This window comes from Heterocephalus glaber, unplaced genomic scaffold (assembly GCF_053883595.1).
Source record: "Heterocephalus glaber isolate CG9 unplaced genomic scaffold, H.glaber_assembly_v1.0 deba00001444, whole genome shotgun sequence".
In the NCBI taxonomy this organism is placed as follows: Eukaryota; Metazoa; Chordata; class Mammalia; order Rodentia; family Bathyergidae; genus Heterocephalus; species Heterocephalus glaber.
In genome coordinates, this window is record NW_028258297.1 from 10,643,488 (window position 1) to 10,661,141 (window position 17,654).

Genomic DNA, 17,654 nt, shown 5'->3' on the forward strand with positions numbered 1-17,654 from the left:
GCACAGGGAGGGTAGTGGTTTCAGGATGACTCAGAGGAGCCCTAACCTGGATCCCCACAGGGTTCACACTCCTAGGAGAATCTAATGCTGCCCCGGACCCACAGGAGTGGTGATATGAGGAGGGGGCGGCTGGAAATGTAGGCGAGCTTTCACTTGCTGTGCAGCCTGCTTCCTAAGAGGGTTGGGAGACCCCTGGCCTGGAGGCCTAGAGAGCCTTAGGGAGCCTGAATCCCTGGATAGATGAAGGAAAACAGGCTACCCACGTGGGGCCCCTTAAGGCCTCGTTCTCCGGCCACTGTCCTGCTTTGCTTTGCTTCCTCTCTGTCTCTCCCTCTCTCTCCCCTAGGGGCTGAACCCAGGGGCATTCTGCCGGGCCTCTACTCTGATGGATTCTTGCTCCTCAGAGCCTCCCTACATATGGCCCTCTGTCCTGAGTGCTGTGAGCCAGGCTGGACGGAAGTGCCTCCTGCCCAGTGCCTACTGTCCATGCCGTCATCTGTCTCCTACGACGGGCTGTGTTCCTCAAGGTGGGACTGGGCTTTGTTTGCTTCTGTGGCTGGCACTGTGTTGAGGCTCAGCACCTATTTAGTGAAAGAGTGAGTGCCGTGGGGGTCCTGGCAGTGGACAGAGGTGACAGAGGTGGCTTCTGTGCAGTGAGTTCCTTTCCTCCTGGTGGCAGAGCTGCCCTGGTCTGTGTATGCTCTGAGGCAGTAGGCGTCAAAAGTGACTGAGGACTCGGGGCCTCCTGGGACCTCAGAACACTAACACTCAGCATCCACAGCCAGCCTGCTCCCGCCCCTGCCCTCCTCTGAATCGGCGGGATTGTGCCCCCCAAGAAGATACACCAAAGTCCCGACCCCGGGCTGTGAGTGTGACCATACTAGCATAGGCCATCAGTCCCTGGCCTGGCTTGGCCAGAGTCCTCACCAAATTCCTGCCCGCCTGGGACCTGCCAATGTGACCTGGATTGGAAACAAAATCTTTGCAAATATTAGCAAGTGAAGACAAAATCATACAGGACTAGGGTGGTCCTGAGCCAGCATGACCAGGACCCTTGTAGGAGGCACATTGGAGAGAGTTGCAGGGCCTCTGACGATGAGGGCAGGGATTGGAGGGATGCAGCTGCTAGCCAAGGAATGCAGGTTTGCTAGAGCCACCGGAAGCTGGAAGAGGCAAGGAGGGAACCCACCCCTTCATCCTCCAGGGAGACAGGCACCCACGGAGACAGGCACCCACGGACACAGTGATCTCAGATTTCCTGGCCTCCAGATCTCCAGAGGATGATTTCCTGCTGGTTGAGTCACACAATGTGTGGCTGCTGGTTAGGAGGGTACCTCACACCGCCCTACCCGAGGGCCCAGGCTGGATCCTGCTCCACTGCCATGGGCTGTGCGACCTGGTCTAGGCCATCTTCTCCCATGAGCCTCAGTCTCTTTTTCTGCTAAGGGGAAGCACACATTCCCGTCCAAGCCTGGCTGGAGATGTCTCATGGTCGACTGTGAAGGGCCAGCTCTCATGTCCTTGCTGTGATTCCATACAAGAAGTCCACCATCATGTGTTCACCTGACAAAGGTTAATTCCTCCTGTGTCTCCAGCCCTGGGTTGGAAGGGGTGGGGACCACTTGAGAACCACTCACTGAGTTAAGTTCAGGAAGCAAGTGTTGACGTGGGGGCCTGTGCAGCACATGCGTTGGTAGAACCTTTCCTCTCAGGGCTTTCTGTGAGCACAACCAAGGGCAGACATCCCACCATCTGCCACTGTGGCTGAGCTATCACTAGGCCACTCCGTCATGTTGCTGGAAGGCCCTGGAAAGAAGAAGAAAAAAAGTGGGAGTGGTGGTGCACGCCTGTAAGCCCAGTCCTCTGGGAGGCTGAGGCAGAAGGATCACAAGTTTGACTCCAGCCTGGGCAACTTAGTGACTTAGTGTTACCCTGTCTCAGAATAAAAATTTTTAAAAGATCTGCTCAGGAGTGAAGTCCTGGGTTCAATCCTCATTACTGAAAAGCAAAAAAAAAAAAGAAAGAAAGACAAAAGAAAGCAACTCTGGAGCTTTTCAGTCAACTCTGAATGAACACCAGCCATGTGCAGGGCCCTGGGAGGAAGCCAGACACACCGCAGGAGGTGGTGTCCAGTGTTTACCCGATGCTGATGCTCCAAGCGCGCCCTGTGTGTTTGCTGAACCTGCTGTGACTGGGGCTGGGGATTTAGCTCAGTGGCACCCCACCTGCCTCGCAAGCACAAGGTTCTTAGTTTGATCCCTAATACCAAGAAAAAGAAAAAAAAAAAGTGCTCGCTTTGGCAGCACATATACTAAAATTGAACCTGCTGTGACCAAGCGCACAGCTCGGTCACAGGCTGGGTGGGGATGCCGGCCTTGGTGGTTCTACAGGCTGTGTGTCCGGATGCACGTGTTGGTGCAGCAGCCTCTGGTGGGCACGAGGGACCCTGCTGTGGCCTCACTCCTGGTACCGCCTGACCTCACCTCCATGCCCTGGGCTGCTCTCCTGTGTGCGAGTCTCTGTCCCCAAATCCCCCCTTTATATGGTCACCAGTCAGACGGGAGTTGGAGCCACCTGACATTTTCCTGCCCTCAACAACCCAGCTTTGTCCCCTGTTCCAAGGCCACAGAGAGCAGCCCAGGTAGGGGACGCATCTTGTCTGGTCCCTAACAGGTGGGGGGACTGGGATTTCTGGCTCCCCAACCCTAGCTGGATCTTTGTCACTTGACCCCTGTTCTGCCCTGTCACCTGGCCTCCAATCCACATGGGCCAGGCCTCCAAGTGGCTTCTCTGACCCCGGGAACTTAGGAGCTGGGGATGCTGCGGGCCAGCATTGGTGTGAGGTGCAGATTTTGTTCCCTGTGTGCATGTGAGCAGGAACACGAGTGCCCGGACCACAGGGTCACTCTTGTGGCCACAGAAAGCCCTTGCCCCCGGTGTCCAGTGCCTCCTGTAGTGTCCCCTGTTGTCCTCTGGAGCCAGCCCCTCCCCCAGACTTGGCTGATCGATGGCAGGGTGTCAGGGACAGAGGACATCGATTGTGCAACATCTGCATCTAGACGGTCCAGCTGCTGGCCTACCTGGGCGGGGCCTGGGCCATCTGACCTTCTGGGGGCGGGAGGGACACAGAGGCAGGGCTCAGGCCATCTGTCCCCACTCACACACTGTCCTTGCTCCCATGCCAAAATCCTGTCCCTTAGAAGTTTCCAAGTCCAGAGCCCAGGGAGAGAGGAGGCGGCAGAGGAGTCCTGGGGCCAGGGAGGGGCACAGTGGATAAAGTCAGGATCAGGCCCTGTGGGTCACACCTCAGGGGAGCAGTGAAGGTGAGGGGTGTCCCAGCCCAGTCCTGACTGGCTGGCCCCCAAAACTGGGCCTCCGGTTCCCTCTCCTTGGCCATCAAATGAGGCCTGCACCTGACAGTCTAGAATCAGGGATCAGAGCCCAGGTCCCCAGCTCCAGGCCAGGTCTGGCTGACACCAGTGGCCTCATGGAGTGGTGTGCAGTCACCCACATGCTGCACGCTCCACACCATGCACGCACCTGTTCTCATACAGCTCACATTCCACACACACTGCATACTTTACACATACTGCTCGTGTCACACATCTCAGGATCCACACACCCATTTACACACACTCTACACCCTACACTCTACACTCATACCCCAGGGTCCACAAATACATGGTCCCCACTGAGCTCACACACACACACACTCTCACACACATACACTTTTTGTGCTTCACACCTCCCCCCACTTCATGCCACGGACATATTATACATGCTTGTATTTTACACACACACTCCTAATGTGCACATCCCTACCCTCACACTGTGTACACATACACAATCAACACATACTCACAGCCCCACTGCACACACATCCTCCACCATCCACTCCTCACACACATTACACTGCACACATACACATACTCCACACAGGCATAGTTCACACACACATACACACTTTGGATTCTGGCCTTAAAACGCACAGGTGGACAGTCAGCCCCCTCACTGTGATAGATGCCTGTCAGGCTGTGGATGACACGGGACATCCTCATTGTGCCACCTGCCTTGGTGCACACTCAGGTCAGACTCACATCCCCACAGCAGTGCTCTGGCCTAGCACCATCACGCGAGCCACGATTGCAAGTTAAGCTTTCTGGTAGTCACACGAAAATGTGAAAAAGCAGATGAAATTAATTTTAATAATACATTTTATTAAACCCAAGCTAGGGAAATGTTACCATTTCAACATGCAATCAACATAAAAATGATTATGGAGATCAATTTCTGCTCTTGTACTAGTCTTAGAAGCCTGGCCTGGATGTGTATCAGTCAGCTTCCCATCACTGTGACCACGTTGCTGAGAGGAACTTAGAGGAAGAAAGGTTTAATGTGGCTCACAGATTTTGAGGTTTCAGTCCATGGGCTGCTGGGTCCAGGGCAGGAATAGCATGGAGGGAGGGCATGGGGGAGAAGAGCTGCCCACCTCCTGGCAGCAGAAAGCAGAGGGACCAGGAAGGGAGCCAGACAGGAAGGGGCTGGGGACCACACTCCCACAGCCCACCCAGACACTCCCAGAAGTGTGCTTTGCTAATCTCCTAGGCTTCTCCCAGGCCATCAAGTTGACAGCCACGGTAAACTGTCACAGCATCTTACTCCTGAGCTCATCTCAGCTCACACTGTCTGTGTCCCAAGTGTTCGAGGCCCACATGTGGTCCAAGGTCACCATCATGGGCAGTGGACTCTGTACAGAGTAAGGTAATACTATGATTCCAGTACTGCATTTCCCAGCTCCACGGAAAATGGCATCAAACCCTGTCCCACCTTCACTCGCTCCTCTCCCTTCCCTGGAGTGCACAACCCGACCTCCTTCTTTCTCTCCCTACCAGGGACTCCTCCATCTCACCTGTCCAGGTAAGCAGACCCACGTGAGCCCCTGCAGAGGCCTCCGTACAGCCCCCAATCCTCAGCTTGCCACACTCATGCTCCTGGGGATAGGGGCTGTAACCAGGCAGGACTGTCACCAGGCAACAGCCCCGGGGGAGAGCTCAGGTCTCCTACACCTGCCTGCCAGCCTCTGGGGAGTCCACGGGGTGGGGCGGGCAGAGTGGGCCGGGCACTTTCTGTCTCCTGCCTCCTGCCTGTTTACCTGTGCTCAGTCCCAGTGCTGTCCTGGACCCGGCAGGAGGCCTATGGAGCCTGGGGCCACAGGCCACAGAGGACAAGGGCCAGATACCCCAGCCATGGCTCTGGGCCATTGATCCAGCGCAGGCCGGCCTGGTGGGGGTGGAGAAACCTTGGCCTGGACAAACAGCGCTCCTGAGGTCTGTGTGCAGGCCCGCCACTCCAGGAGGTAAGCAGGGCACTCAGGAACCAGGGACAGGAACCTATGAAAGACATGGGATAGTGTCCCCTCTGGCAGCCAAAATGGCTCTCTAGGGCTTGAGCCATATGCCCTGCTTTGAGGCCAGACCTGTGGGCCTCACTGGCTAGAGAGTGACCTGTGAGCAAGGGCACCAGTGACAGAGCTGAGGCAGGGCAAGCCCAGCCGTATAGAAGGTGCTGGCACTGGAGGGGCACAGTGTCGGTGCTGAGTGGCCTGGGATTCCAGGGGCAGGGACAGGAGAGGCCTGATTTCTCAGGCTGACCCTCCTCTTGGCACCGCATGGCTGGATGGGCTGCCTCCCTGCATGTCTGGGGTGCCAGACGGACCCAGAGCCGCGTGCCACCCCATGGTGGGCCCTGCACAGGACTCTGACTCACAGGCTGAGTGGGCCATGTGTGTGTGTATGCATCCACATGCACGTGAGCAGGGGCGTGCACCTTGAGTCTGTGTCGTGAGCAAGCATGTGTGTGTCCTCGGCCCGTGTTTGTCTCTGTGTGAGTTTGTGAGTGCATTTATGCATGTGGCAGGGACCCCCTCCAGTCTTTCCCCCATGCAGGGACCCACAGCTTCAGGAGCTCACGGCAAGGACCTCCTCAGGCTCTCTCAGTCCTAGATCAGATCCCTGATGGGCCCTGGCTGAGTGACTTTGCCTACCTCAGTTTCCCCAGTCATTAAATAGAGGCAACAAAACACACACGCCAGGCTTCCAGAGGAGAAATGAACCCCAGTTTACAGCATGGCCTGGGACGAAGCTGCTGCACAGTTGGGGGTCGGGATTGACAGGAGGCACAGTCAGCCCCAGGGACCCCAGCCTCCAGTGGGCAGAGGAGGACCCACCACTGGGCAGGAGGATGGGGAGGGAGTGGGGGAGGGGACAGGTGGGGTCCAAGTGCTAACAGCAGGTGAGAAGGTGGCCATGGCAATAGGGGGACAGTTCCCCCTTCCGGGGGCTCAAGGTCAGGGGAGAAAGGATACCCATGTGGGCCCTGTGCACCGAAGGAACAGCTGCCAGAAGAGCTGTCATCTCCGCTGAGTGCGGAGAGGCCACCTGGGAACTGGCCGGGCAAGGAGAGCTCCACAGTGAATGTGAACTCACGCTGCTCCAGGTCCAAGTGACACTCTGCGCCCAGGGCTGCGTCCAGCAAGTGGTCCATCAAGATTGCTGTCCTCTTCCCTGTTAGATTCATAACCAAGAGGAGGCCAATGTCACAGCCCCGGGAATCAGCAGGGGAGGAAGGCGGCTGGAGAAGTGGGTGGTGACAGGTAACCCACAAGCATATCATGCAGTGTGGCTCTCAAGAAGGGCTGCAAAGAGAAATGCAGCAGAGAGAGGGGAAGGGGTGACATTTCAGCAAAGACCTGAGGGAGGTAAAGGCGCAGGTTGTGAGATAACCTGAAGGAAAAGCATCCCGGGCCCCGGAATCCCAGGCAAGTGCAAGGGCTGTGGGGTGGATGTGTTGGCCAGCAAGAGGTTGAGTGTGGCTGCAGCAGAGGGAGAAAGGGGACAAGGAGACAAGCAGGGGCCTCTTGGGCTGTGCTGCAGGTGCATGGGAGCCATGTGGGGCTTGCAAGCCAGCACGGGGTGAAGACATTGCTCTGGTTGCTGTGTGGGAATTCGCTGCTGCAGGTGACTGACTACTGCAGGAGTCAAGGGGACAGGTGATGTGGTCTGGGTAACAATGGGAGACATGGGTTCTGGGGGCATTTGGAAGGTGGGGCGTGCTGGACCCCGAAAATAGCAGGAGAGATGCACATTGAATAGTAAGGGAGACAAGATAGTGTGGCCGTCACCCTCTCTGCTGCTGGATGAGACCCTCTAGAGGATGGGAAGAGGTCTCTGTTCACCCCAGCACAGGCCTGGATCTGTGTGGATGCTGAACAGAAGCAGGGTGACTCTGCCTCGGAATCTGGGACTCCAAGGGCCAGGGTGTTGCCCAAGTCCCACTTCCGGGAGGCAGCGAATGCAGGAGAAAGCACTGCCGAGCCCTGGCTGCTTTCTGCATTCCTTCTCATGCTGACTGCCCAGGGGACTCCAGAAGTGGCCAGCTGCAGGCTCAGCCTTTTAAAGGGGGACAGAGACAAGGCCTAGTGCCAGGCATACTGTTGATCTGATCAAAGGCTACCAGGGGAAGAGGGGGCCCTGAGCCCTGGAACCCATGAGCGGCGGGTGGCCTGGGAAGAGGCCCCGAGGTCTAGGCAGGGTGGCATGGGCCCCGGGGCTGATGCGAGACAGATGCTATGACTCCAAGAGAAGGTGGGCAGCAGCTGGCCACTGAAGATCTGGGGCAAGGTTTGGAGGGCAGGTGCCATGTGGAGGAGGGCTGGAGGGGCCAAAGAGCCAGCCGAGATGCAGAGCCAGGGGTCCAGGTGGCAGTGGTTTGAGCCCAGGTGAATTTTAAAGCTGCAGTGGCATTTACAGGTCATTTCTGGGGGTCTGGAATCCTTGCCCTGTGGGTGAGTGACAAAGAGAGCTTTTCTGTCCTGAGGACAATGTGCCTGAGAGGCCAGAAACTCCGAAGTTTGCTTGGAAGAGTCTGAAGATAAAACACCAGACCCGGGCACCGAAGAGGGCTGACATCCAGTTGCTATTGAATCATGATTCATTAGCTAACAGCTGGCTCATTTATAGGAGGCGTCCCTGCGTCAGGGAAAGAGCAGAGAGACAGACACCTGGACTCAAGCCCCACTTACCTGCTATGTGACTCTGGGCAAGAGGCTTAGCCTCTCTGGGCTTTGGTGCTTTTTATCTGCCAGATATTCAAATCATACTAGGAAAAAGAAGCTAGCTAGGACAGAGCTGTTGCTAGAACGCCCTCAGTTTCCTCATCTGTCTGGTGGATGCAGGGAGGGGAGAGGTGTTTGGAGATTTAAGGGAGAGAACAAGTGTGAGGTGCCCATGCAGAGTGGGATGGGGAAGACGGCATGGGGACAATGGTCCCACAGCCCCCCAGGGACAAAGTGAGGATTAAATGATGATACAGGAGTTGTCACCGGAGGGCACTGAGGGAGTATGAACTGTGTTCCCTTCCTTGGGCCCAAGTGGCCCTGAGAAGGTCAGGGGACCTTGGGGACCAGACACCATGAAGGGCCAGGTCCCCTCCAGCACAGCGCTGGCTCAGGGCTGGGGTATCGGCTTTTCGGGGAAGCCATGGGTGAGAGGACAGGTCCCCAGGGCCCGTGCCTGGGTCCTGGTTCTGTCTGGGGCATTGCCTATGGGTGGCCAGGTGCCAGTGCCTCCAGCGTCCTCTGCGCAGAGGCGGCTGGTGCAAACTGAGGCTGAGCCGGGCGTCCAGGGCTGCTGCTGCTGCTGTCTGGAGCTGCTCCGGGGTCACTTACCGTCACCGTGAGCCAGCTCAGCACCTGCCTTGTGGCAATGCCACCTGCAGTTGTCATGCTTCCGCCACGATCAAGCTCTCCGTGCTCGGCCAAGGATCCTTGCAGATGTCAGGCTGTTTCCAACTATGCTTCTTTCCCTCCAGGATGCCCAAGGCTGAGGCCCCCCAGGTTGCTGGCGGGCAGGGTGATGGAGGCGAGAGTGAGGAAGCAGAGCCCGAGGGGATGTTCAAGGCCTCAAAGAGGAAAGCCCGGGACTACATGCGCCTGGCGCCCCTGTCACTGGCCCTGGTGGTGCTGGCTTCAGCGGGGGTGATGCTCTGGTATTTCCTAGGTAACACACTAGGGAGAAGCACAGGGGAGGCCGGAGGGTGGCTGGGGGAACCCGCAGGGCAGACCAGGATCCCAGGGTCGGAGATGCCTGGCCACTCCCAGTGTCACTTTGGCAAGGTGTTCCCCCTCCCTGGCCTCCTCTGTGTCCCAAGGTGGGCATGTTGCTGGACCTCTGCTCCAGCACCCAGTTCTCAGAACCAGCCAGCTGCTGAGGGCAAACATGACTCAGAGCCAGCCTGGCTATGCTGCAGGAGCCCAGGGCTTGGGTGGTATCTGCTACCAATTAGTGCCTCTGCTCATTCAGCCTGGTGCTCCAGGGAGGAGTCCACAGCTCCAGCACCTCTGGGCCTCCAGGGCCCCTTGTGAATGGGAGGGGAAGGTAGAGAAGGGACTGGAGAGCAGCCAGGCTTGGGACCTCTGCCCAGTCTGTGGCTTGGCCCTCTCTCCCTGATGTCAGCCCCTGGGGCAGCTGGGCCTACACACCCGAACCCCATTCGGTCATTGTGCAGATGCTCTTGACATCTACCGAGGGTTTCCCTGAAACGGTGGAGATGCTGCTCCCTTCAGCTCTTATGACTGGCAAGAGAGAATTAACCATAGCGCACCGGACAGAATGCCCCCTGTGCACCATAGGAGACTCAGACATTACTCATTCATTTGCCCAGTGCCATGTGCCTCCCCTGCATGGGCGCCAATGCTAGGTTCTGGGGACACAGTGATTGTAGCACAGCCCGGCCCATGCCTGGACAGAGGAAGCCGAGGGGCCTGGAAGCCACAGAAGGGAAAACCCAGTCTGCCTAGGTGATTAGAGGCTTCCTGCTAAGAGCCCGAAAAGGTCAGAGAGGGCTTGTTGTTGTTGTTATTCTTTTTTGTGGTACTGGGGATTGAACCCAGGGCCTGGAACATTCTAGGCAAATACTCTGCCTTAAGCTACATCCACAGATATTTTAAATTTTTTTATTTATTTTTGGTTCCGGGGATCGAACTCGGGACCTTGCGCTTTCAAGGCAGGTGAGCTAAATCCCCGGCCCCCCAAAAGTTTATTTTGAGATATGATCTCACTAAGTTACCCAGGTTGGCCTCAAACTTGTGATCCTCTCTCCTCAGCCTCCCAAGTACTGTAGCTCGGATTGTAGGTGTGTTACCATGTCCGGCCTACCTGTGTAAATATGTTTTCAATTTGGTGGGTTCATTTTTTTTTCAGTACTGGAGATTGAATGTAGGGGGTCTCTACCACTGAGCTACATCCCCAGTCCTTTTTGTTTTTTATTTTGATGCAGGGTGCTGTTAAGCTGCCCAGGCTGGGCACAAAATCCTCCTGCCTCAGCTTTCTGAGTCACTGAGATTGCAGGAGCAGGCCCCTGCCCCTGTCTGGACAGTGTTCTTACCACTAAGCCTCACAGTGGAATTTCAGGCCCATTGGAGGGACCTGAGTGGCCCACTTTGGAGCAGCCACCAGGGAGACAGATCTGGGTAGGCCCAGCTCAGAAGGGGGACCCAAAACCCTGGAGTAACGGGGCTGGGATTCCCGGGTCTGACCACTCGCAGTGACTCATAGATGCTGCTCAGAGCAGGCAACTCTGCCGGGAACAGATGCTGTGTGCACCTCACCACTGGCGGGGAGCCAGCGCCCCAAATAGCATGGGTCTGCGGAGGCCTCTTCGGGTCTCAGGGTAATTAGCCTTCAGGGTAAACTTTGGAGCACTGGGCCACAGGACTGGGAACTCACCTGCCAACTGTCTTTCTCTGCAGCCCTGGGAGGGGACCCATGGAACGTGCATTCCCCAGACTCACCCCGGTAAAGCCACCCTGGAGGGATTCAGGGTATAGGAGGCACTCAGGGCGCTCCTTGGGCAGCTCCCTGGCCAGGCGGGATTGGTTGCACATACTGGGCACTGGGCTGGCGGACGGGTCAGAGATGCGCCCTGCCCATCAGGAAGGGCCCGTGGGCCAGCAGCAGAGTTTAGTGAGGCCACATCAGCCCCAAGCGGGGAGCAGATGGCTTGGCCCTGCTGCTCCCCAGGGCTCTTGCTGCCCCCCTTAATGCCACCAACTGTGTCTCCCTGGTCCTGCCCTCTCCTGCCCTTCCCTCCGGGACTTGATGTTTTCTTTTTGCTCCTCCAGCCCTGCTTTTTGCCCCCTGCTCTGTGAGAAAATGAGCCCTTCCGGAGGGAACCCCTCAGCTGTGCCCACCATCCCTGCGGCCAAGGGAACTATGGGGTTCTCCACCCTGCCCCAGGCTCTGGACCCCACCCTCTTTGCCCACATAATGGCGGAGCACCAGCAGGGACCCCCTCTGTCCTCCAGCAGTGCCGCCTATGTGTCCCCTAGGATGCCTCCCTGTTTCAGTGTACCCTGTACAGCCCACACCTAGCAGGAGCTGTCTGAGGGGCTGCAGCCTCCAGTCCCAGTCTGGGAAGTTTTCCAGCAGGACTCCGATTCCCCTCCAACTCCAGCAGCCATAGGTCACCAATGCTCCACATGGCTAAATCTGCTCACTGACCCAAACCTTCCACGGTTTCCTTTGCTCCTCTGTCAAGACTCCAGCCTGGCCCTGGCACAGTCCAGCCTCTTGCTGCTCCTCCCTTTCTCCAGTTGCTCCAGCCACACAGGCTCTTAGTCCTGGTCTTCACCATAATCCCTCGGCCTCAGGGCTTTTGCACATGCTGTAGTTCCATCCCTCCCCTCCCTTATCTCCTTTCCCAATCTAGAGTCTCCCAGTCCTCACTTGCCAGCTGGAGGTCACTGTGGCCAGGCCTGTTTCCTGTGTCACATCCCCTCAGTAGCTCCTTGTGCTTCTTGGTGTCATTCTGCACAGACAGGTCCCATATGTGGCGCCGTTGCTGGAGTAACACCTGTCTTATCCAGGGCTGTCCCCAGTGAGGTTTAGCAGTGCATGTCACATGGGGCACTTGGACGGCCTGATGCCTCGAGGGCCAGCCTCTGACCTTGACCTTCTGGGCCTGTGTGGCTCTCCTGGCTTGGGTGGCCAGTGTGCCCTGGATTGCTCACTGTGTCAGCCTCTGACTGGGAGCCCTGGGGTCACCATCTGTGCTTCCCTGGCACCTCAGAGCTGGTTTGTCACCAGGCAGACTCTGAATGAGCATGGTGGTAATGAGGATGACAAAGAGCAGGCCACTGATGGCCATGGTGGTGAGGATGATGCTGAGGGCTGGAGGAGGAGGGAGCGGAGGAGCCTTCCCGACTGCTCCCTGGTCACCCTGCACTTCCTTCCCGGACAGGATACAGGGCCGAGGGCACGGTCAGCCAGGTGTACGCCGGCAGCCTCCGGGTGCTCAATCGCCACTTCTGTCAGGACCTGACCCGCCGGGAGTCCAGCACCTTCCGCAGCGAAGCCGCCAAAGCCCAGAGGATGGTAGGGAAGGAAGGACCAGGGGCAGGAAGAGGGCGAGGGTGGGGCTCGGATCCAAGCTGATGGGGCACAGCCCATCCTGGGCACCACGGAAGGGGACCTGCTCCAGGGGTCAGGCGTGTGTAGCAGACGCTCGGTCAGATGTCCCAGGACTCTGGGCCCCGGTGCGGCTCAGTGGGAGGGACCTTGCATAGCGTTGGTGAGGCCCTGGGTTCCACACCACGGTGGGGTCGGTGGGGGAATTAGGATCGGCCCCCGCTCCTGCCTCTTACAGGGAGTGGCCCATGACCTTAGAGAAGGCACAGCGGTGCCCTGGACACCATCAAAGTCCCACCCCTCCCAATGGCTGTGCCACCGTCACCTCCGAATAAACCTCTCGCCTTATTTTGTGGTACAAGGGCTGCTGGGGTGGACCCAACCGAGGTTCTCCATGCCCTCCCCTATCAAGGGGGCCGTAGTACCAGGATATGGCCGAAGGGCTGCTGCAGACTGAGGTGATTCATGGGAACATCATTTCCATGACCTTTGCAGAATTTGAGGGTGACTCTGGCTGGGGTAGCAGGGCCACAGCTGGACCTGAGAGCTGGTGTGTGCTGGGGGTATCAAGCCGGGCGTAGAAAGGGGCTTCCAAAGCCTTGCTGTCCCCGGAAGACAGTCCCTCCACAGGGCTGTCATGTCCCTCCCGCAGCTCAAAGAGCTCATTGGCAGCACCCGCCTGGGTACTTACTACAACTCCAGCTCCGTCTACTCCTTCGGGTGAGTTGTCCCCAGGCCCCACCTCACCACCTCTTCTAGAACCTCAGACCCAGAGAAGAGGGGTGTCAGCCTCTGATGCAACGCCCTCAACCTTAGAACAGGGACTCTAGGCCACAGAACAGGACCCGGGCTTCCCAAGGGTGACCCCTCGTGAGCACACGTTGCCTGTCTGCAGAATCATGAATGCGGGGCTGGGGCAGGGCAAGTCTGGTTGCTCCAGGGGAGGCCAGGTGGGGAGGGGTGCTTGACCATGAGCCTCAGGGCCCGTCCTATCCACATGTGCTTCTGCCACTCACTGTGCAGACCACAGCATGCATCTCAGCCTTGGTATGGAGCTACCAGGGTCACAGGAAGTGCTCAGTCCACCTGCGGGGTGGGACAGCAGGTGCTGGGCGGGGATCAGATGGAGAGACTAACACCTGGTACCTCTTGCTCTGCCCGCGTTAGTGAGGGATCCCTCACCTGCTTCTTCTGGTTCATCCTGCAAATCCCAGAGCACCTCCAGCCCACGCTGAGCCCCGAGATGGTGCGGGCACTGCTGGTGGAGGAGCTGCTGTCCGTGGCCAACAGCTCGGTCCCTGTCTCCTACATGGCTGAGTATGAGGTGGACCCTGAGGGCCTCGTGATCCTGGGTAAGTACCGGGAGGGTGAGGGCGGGGCTTCTCCCAGGGCAGGGGGGGATGCTCTGGTGGGTCCCCCAGGGGCCCCAGAGTCAGGACAGCAGATAGGAGGGAGCCTTTCGGGTAGAGCTCAGACAAGGCTGGCTCTAGCAGCATTCTCTTTTTATTTTCATTGTATTTTATTTTATTTTTTGTCAGTGTTTATTTGTTTGTTCGTTTCCTTTTAACAGAAGCCAGCGTAAAAGACATAGTCACGCTGAATTCCACGCTGGGTACGCTCCTTTTTGTTTTCCTACCCCATTTTCCTTTTGAGTTGGAGTTTTTCTTTGCTTGGTCCAGCACTGGGGGCTGAGTGGCTTCCAGCGTGGGTCCCGGGAGCCTGGCTTGGGGACTTCCAGGGAACACCATGTGGGCACCATGCGGGTTCAGTGCCACGCTTGGGCGTGTAGGGGAAGGCGGGTGCTGGTGTGCGTGTGTGTCCTGTGCACAAGTGTGTGTGGCTGCGTGTGAGGGTGAGCAGCAGGCTTGGCACAGGTAAACCTAACTCTGCTTTTCTATCCTGAAAGTCAACTTCCCACAAGACACTGCTTCCACTGAGGGTAGAAAAACTGGTTTAAATCCAACATACATCAGTTTGTTTGGATGTAAGACTTGGTCCTTTAGCCAGGCATGGTGGCACATGGCTGTAACCTAGGAGTCTAGGAGGCTGAGACAGGAGGATCTCAAGTTTGAGCACAGCCTGGGCACTTAATGAGACCCTGTCTTAAAATTTAAAAAAAGGATTGAGGATACAGCTCAGTGTGAAGGGCCTGGGTTCTAATCCCCAGTACTACAAAAAACAAAAACTTGGTCCTTTAGAGGTAGCAGTTCTGTCGCTTTCAAGGATGCCCCCTCCTCTCTTTCCATCCCTTCTCAGCTAGGCTAATCACCTCCCTCTCCCCACTGGTACCACAGTGCTAGAGTCACCTTGCTTTTCTCCAAGAGGCCACAGTCTTCCTGCTGGGTCCTGGGAAGCAAGCTGCCTGCTGGGCCTCCCTGTTACACAAGGCTGGGGTGCTGCTCACGTTGTTGCCTGTGGACTGGCAACTTCTAGAGTTGTGCAGCGCACTGCCTAGGCTGCTGTACCCTATAGGCTGGGATAAGATTGCCAACTTCATGTACAAAACTGGCTGGTGTCCTGCCAGGAAATGCAATTATAACTTTTGGGTGATCTTTTTGAGTGACCCAAAAATTTTGAGTGACCCAATATTTTGCAGCTTACCAGTCTTTTACATGTAACCCTATAGAGCTGGGGTTGGGTCCCCAGTGGTCATAATGGGTCAGGACAGTCACTCCCAAGACCTTGGTGGGGGGCTCAGTAGATTCTGTATTGGGGCAGGGTCGCAAACCATGGCCTGTGGGCCAATCAGGTCTGCCCTGACTGCTCTTATGTGGCCCGTCAGCTAACAATGAATTTCACAATGATAAACGATGGGGACATGTGTTTCATTTTCTCATTTTCATTTTCTCTTTTGTTCTAAAAGTACCTATGTAGTAGCCTCAATTTTGCTTCAGCTTTCAAAGCCTCAGAAGCCTACTCTCTGGTCCTTCACAGAAGTTTGCTGACCGCTGAAGTAGGATAACACCTCTTGAGAGTCTGGTCTCAGAACCCTGTGCTGCTCTTAGAAATAATATTGAGGACTTCAAAGAGTTTTTGTTTACAGAAGTTGTAGGTGTCAATATTTACTATAGGAGCTAAAACAGAGATGTTTAAGAACCATTTTTAGTCTGGTGTGGTGGTCCACACTTGTAATCCCAGCATTCTGGGAGGCTGAGGCAGGAAGATCACAAATCCAAGCCCAGCTGGAGGAATTTAGCAAGACTCTGTCTCAAAAAGGGGTGGTGGTGGGGGGATGTAACTCAGTGCTAAGGCCCTCAGTTCAGTCCTTAATATTACAAAAAAAAAAGAAAAAGGAGCCAGACACTGTGGCATAAGTGTATGCTTAGCACTAGGGAGGCTGAGGCAGGAGGATCACCACAAATTCCATGCCAGCCTGAGCTACATAGTGAGTTCAAGACCAGTCTGAACTACAAAGCAAGGCCCTGTCTCAAAAAAGAAAAGCTATTTATTAATTCATTTTTAATTTATGTTAAGATAACATGCCCATTAATATCAACAAAATATTTTTATAAAAAAAATAACTACTTCCCCCAAAACAAATTTAATTGGAAGAGTGGCTTCATCATGCATGTTCGTTCCTTTTCTTGGTGTCTGGCTTATGTGAGGCCGCTGGGTGCCAGGGCTGCAGGGGTCCTGGCTCCGGAAAGCTCCACTGTGCACCCCGAGGAGACAAAGCCCCCACACCAAGAGCCCCTACTCTAGTGTGGTATCCAAATGGCTCTCATTACCGCTGTTTCTTTGCTTTATTTCCACACTTGGAAACTTGGATTTTCTCGCACAGGAGAAAGGCTTCCTGTTCTCTGGTTTATCCCAACAGTTCTCAAGTTCTGGGGCTCCCAGGAACCCCTGGAAAGAGTCACAGGGTAGAACTTGCCGTCCCTCCTGGGAGTCCAAGGGTCTTGCAGGGTGCTCAGGAGTCTGCATTTCAAAGCGCAGCCCCAGGAGGGAGCGAAGTGCAGATGGGCTGTGGGGGACCCTGCCCCCCTGAGAAACACTCGTGACAGTGGGAGAAGCCAGCGCCTCCCTGGGAGTGCTGAGAAGACCGTCAGCTCCCCGAGGGCTGGCCTTTGGCAGTGGAGATCCGAGTTGTGAGTCAATTTTGTCTCTTTAAAATGAATGGCAAGGCCCCTCTGTGGACGGGGTCACGTGCGCTGCCCTGCTGGCTGGAGAGAGGAGCACAGGCTGTAAGGGCACAATGTAAGGGTTGGTGTCTGTCGAAAGAAGACTGAAGGAGGTGGGCAGTAGGAATGTTTATTAAGGAGAGAGAAATAGCTGCAAACAGTTGAGAGGGGACCTGAAAGTAGGAGGCCACAGGACTCTGCCTAGGAGTTTTTGTACCCAAAAATGACCAGGGCTCAGGCCACTCTGAGTCGGACGAAGGCTAACTCTAGACCAAGTCCAGCTTGCTGAAACTAGGCACGGGCCTACGAGGAGTCAGGCACAGCAAGCTTGAGTCTGCAGGTGCCTCTTGGCTTCTGTCCTACCCAAGAACAAAGTGAGAAGGACAAAGCAGCAGTCATCACAGTGGCCATCGGTCACCTCGCTTGTCACATCCCTGGGCTTCATGGTCCACCTGGTTCTTGCTAACTTGACCGCAGGCTGTTGTATGTGTGACGAAGGCCTGGTCATCCTGACTGTACCTGGGCCGGGCGCCTCTCCAGCTGCCTGCTGCCTGCTGCTTGCCTTGCCTGTCTATGTTATAATAAGACCACCATCCAGTGGGCCTGGGTGGGTTACTGGACCACACGCCTGGGAGTGGGCGCCCTGGGCACAGGCACACACGTGGCCTTCCCGCAGTGCACGTCTGTGCTTCGTGTCTGCATGTGCCCACCTTTCTTTTCCTTCCTTCCCCCCTTTCTTCCTCTTCTTTCCAGGCCCCCCAGCATGCCAGGCAAGTGCTCCCCCATGGAGCTGCACCCCAGTCCCATCCCCACACTTCTAGCAGTTGCTCTGGGCTTATCCTTGAGTGGCTCCACGGGCGTCCAGATCCCCTGCCCTCCAGGGCAGAGCCCAAGGGGAGGGGCACGGTTCAAATCCTTCAAGCCAACTTTGTGGGAGCTTCCTCTATGCCACGCCCTGCTGAGGGTGACCCTGTCCCCCTCCCATCCTTGGAGGAACTCTGAGCCACATGAGGGAGGCAGGCTCATAAACAGATTCCCAGAGCACCAAATGCCAGTGAGGGAATAGAAG

General features: G+C 56.3%; 1 protein-coding gene across 4 annotated transcripts in view; it reads left to right on the forward strand.

The window, feature by feature from the left end:
• The first annotated feature begins 5,146 nt into the window (after nucleotides 1-5,146).
• Tmprss6 (transmembrane serine protease 6) overlaps nucleotides 5,147-17,654 on the forward strand; it is a 33,388-nt gene continuing 20,880 nt past the window's right edge. Inside the window, exons 1-7 of one of the 4 annotated variants that reach the window (XM_004845673.4) lie at nucleotides 5,147-5,356; nucleotides 6,933-7,048; nucleotides 8,869-9,056; nucleotides 12,298-12,431; nucleotides 13,117-13,184; nucleotides 13,632-13,816; nucleotides 14,035-14,076. In XM_004845673.4, coding sequence (XP_004845730.1) covers nucleotides 8,870-9,056; nucleotides 12,298-12,431; nucleotides 13,117-13,184; nucleotides 13,632-13,816; nucleotides 14,035-14,076 — 616 coding nt within the window. In that variant the 5' untranslated portion in view covers nucleotides 5,147-5,356; nucleotides 6,933-7,048; nucleotide 8,869. Of the gene's footprint in view, nucleotides 5,357-6,932; nucleotides 7,049-8,815; nucleotides 9,057-12,297; nucleotides 12,432-13,116; nucleotides 13,185-13,631; nucleotides 13,817-14,034; nucleotides 14,077-17,654 lie in introns of those variants that run through there. The other 3 variants (XM_021259044.2, XM_004845672.4, XM_004845671.3) reach the window with 3 other exon arrangements.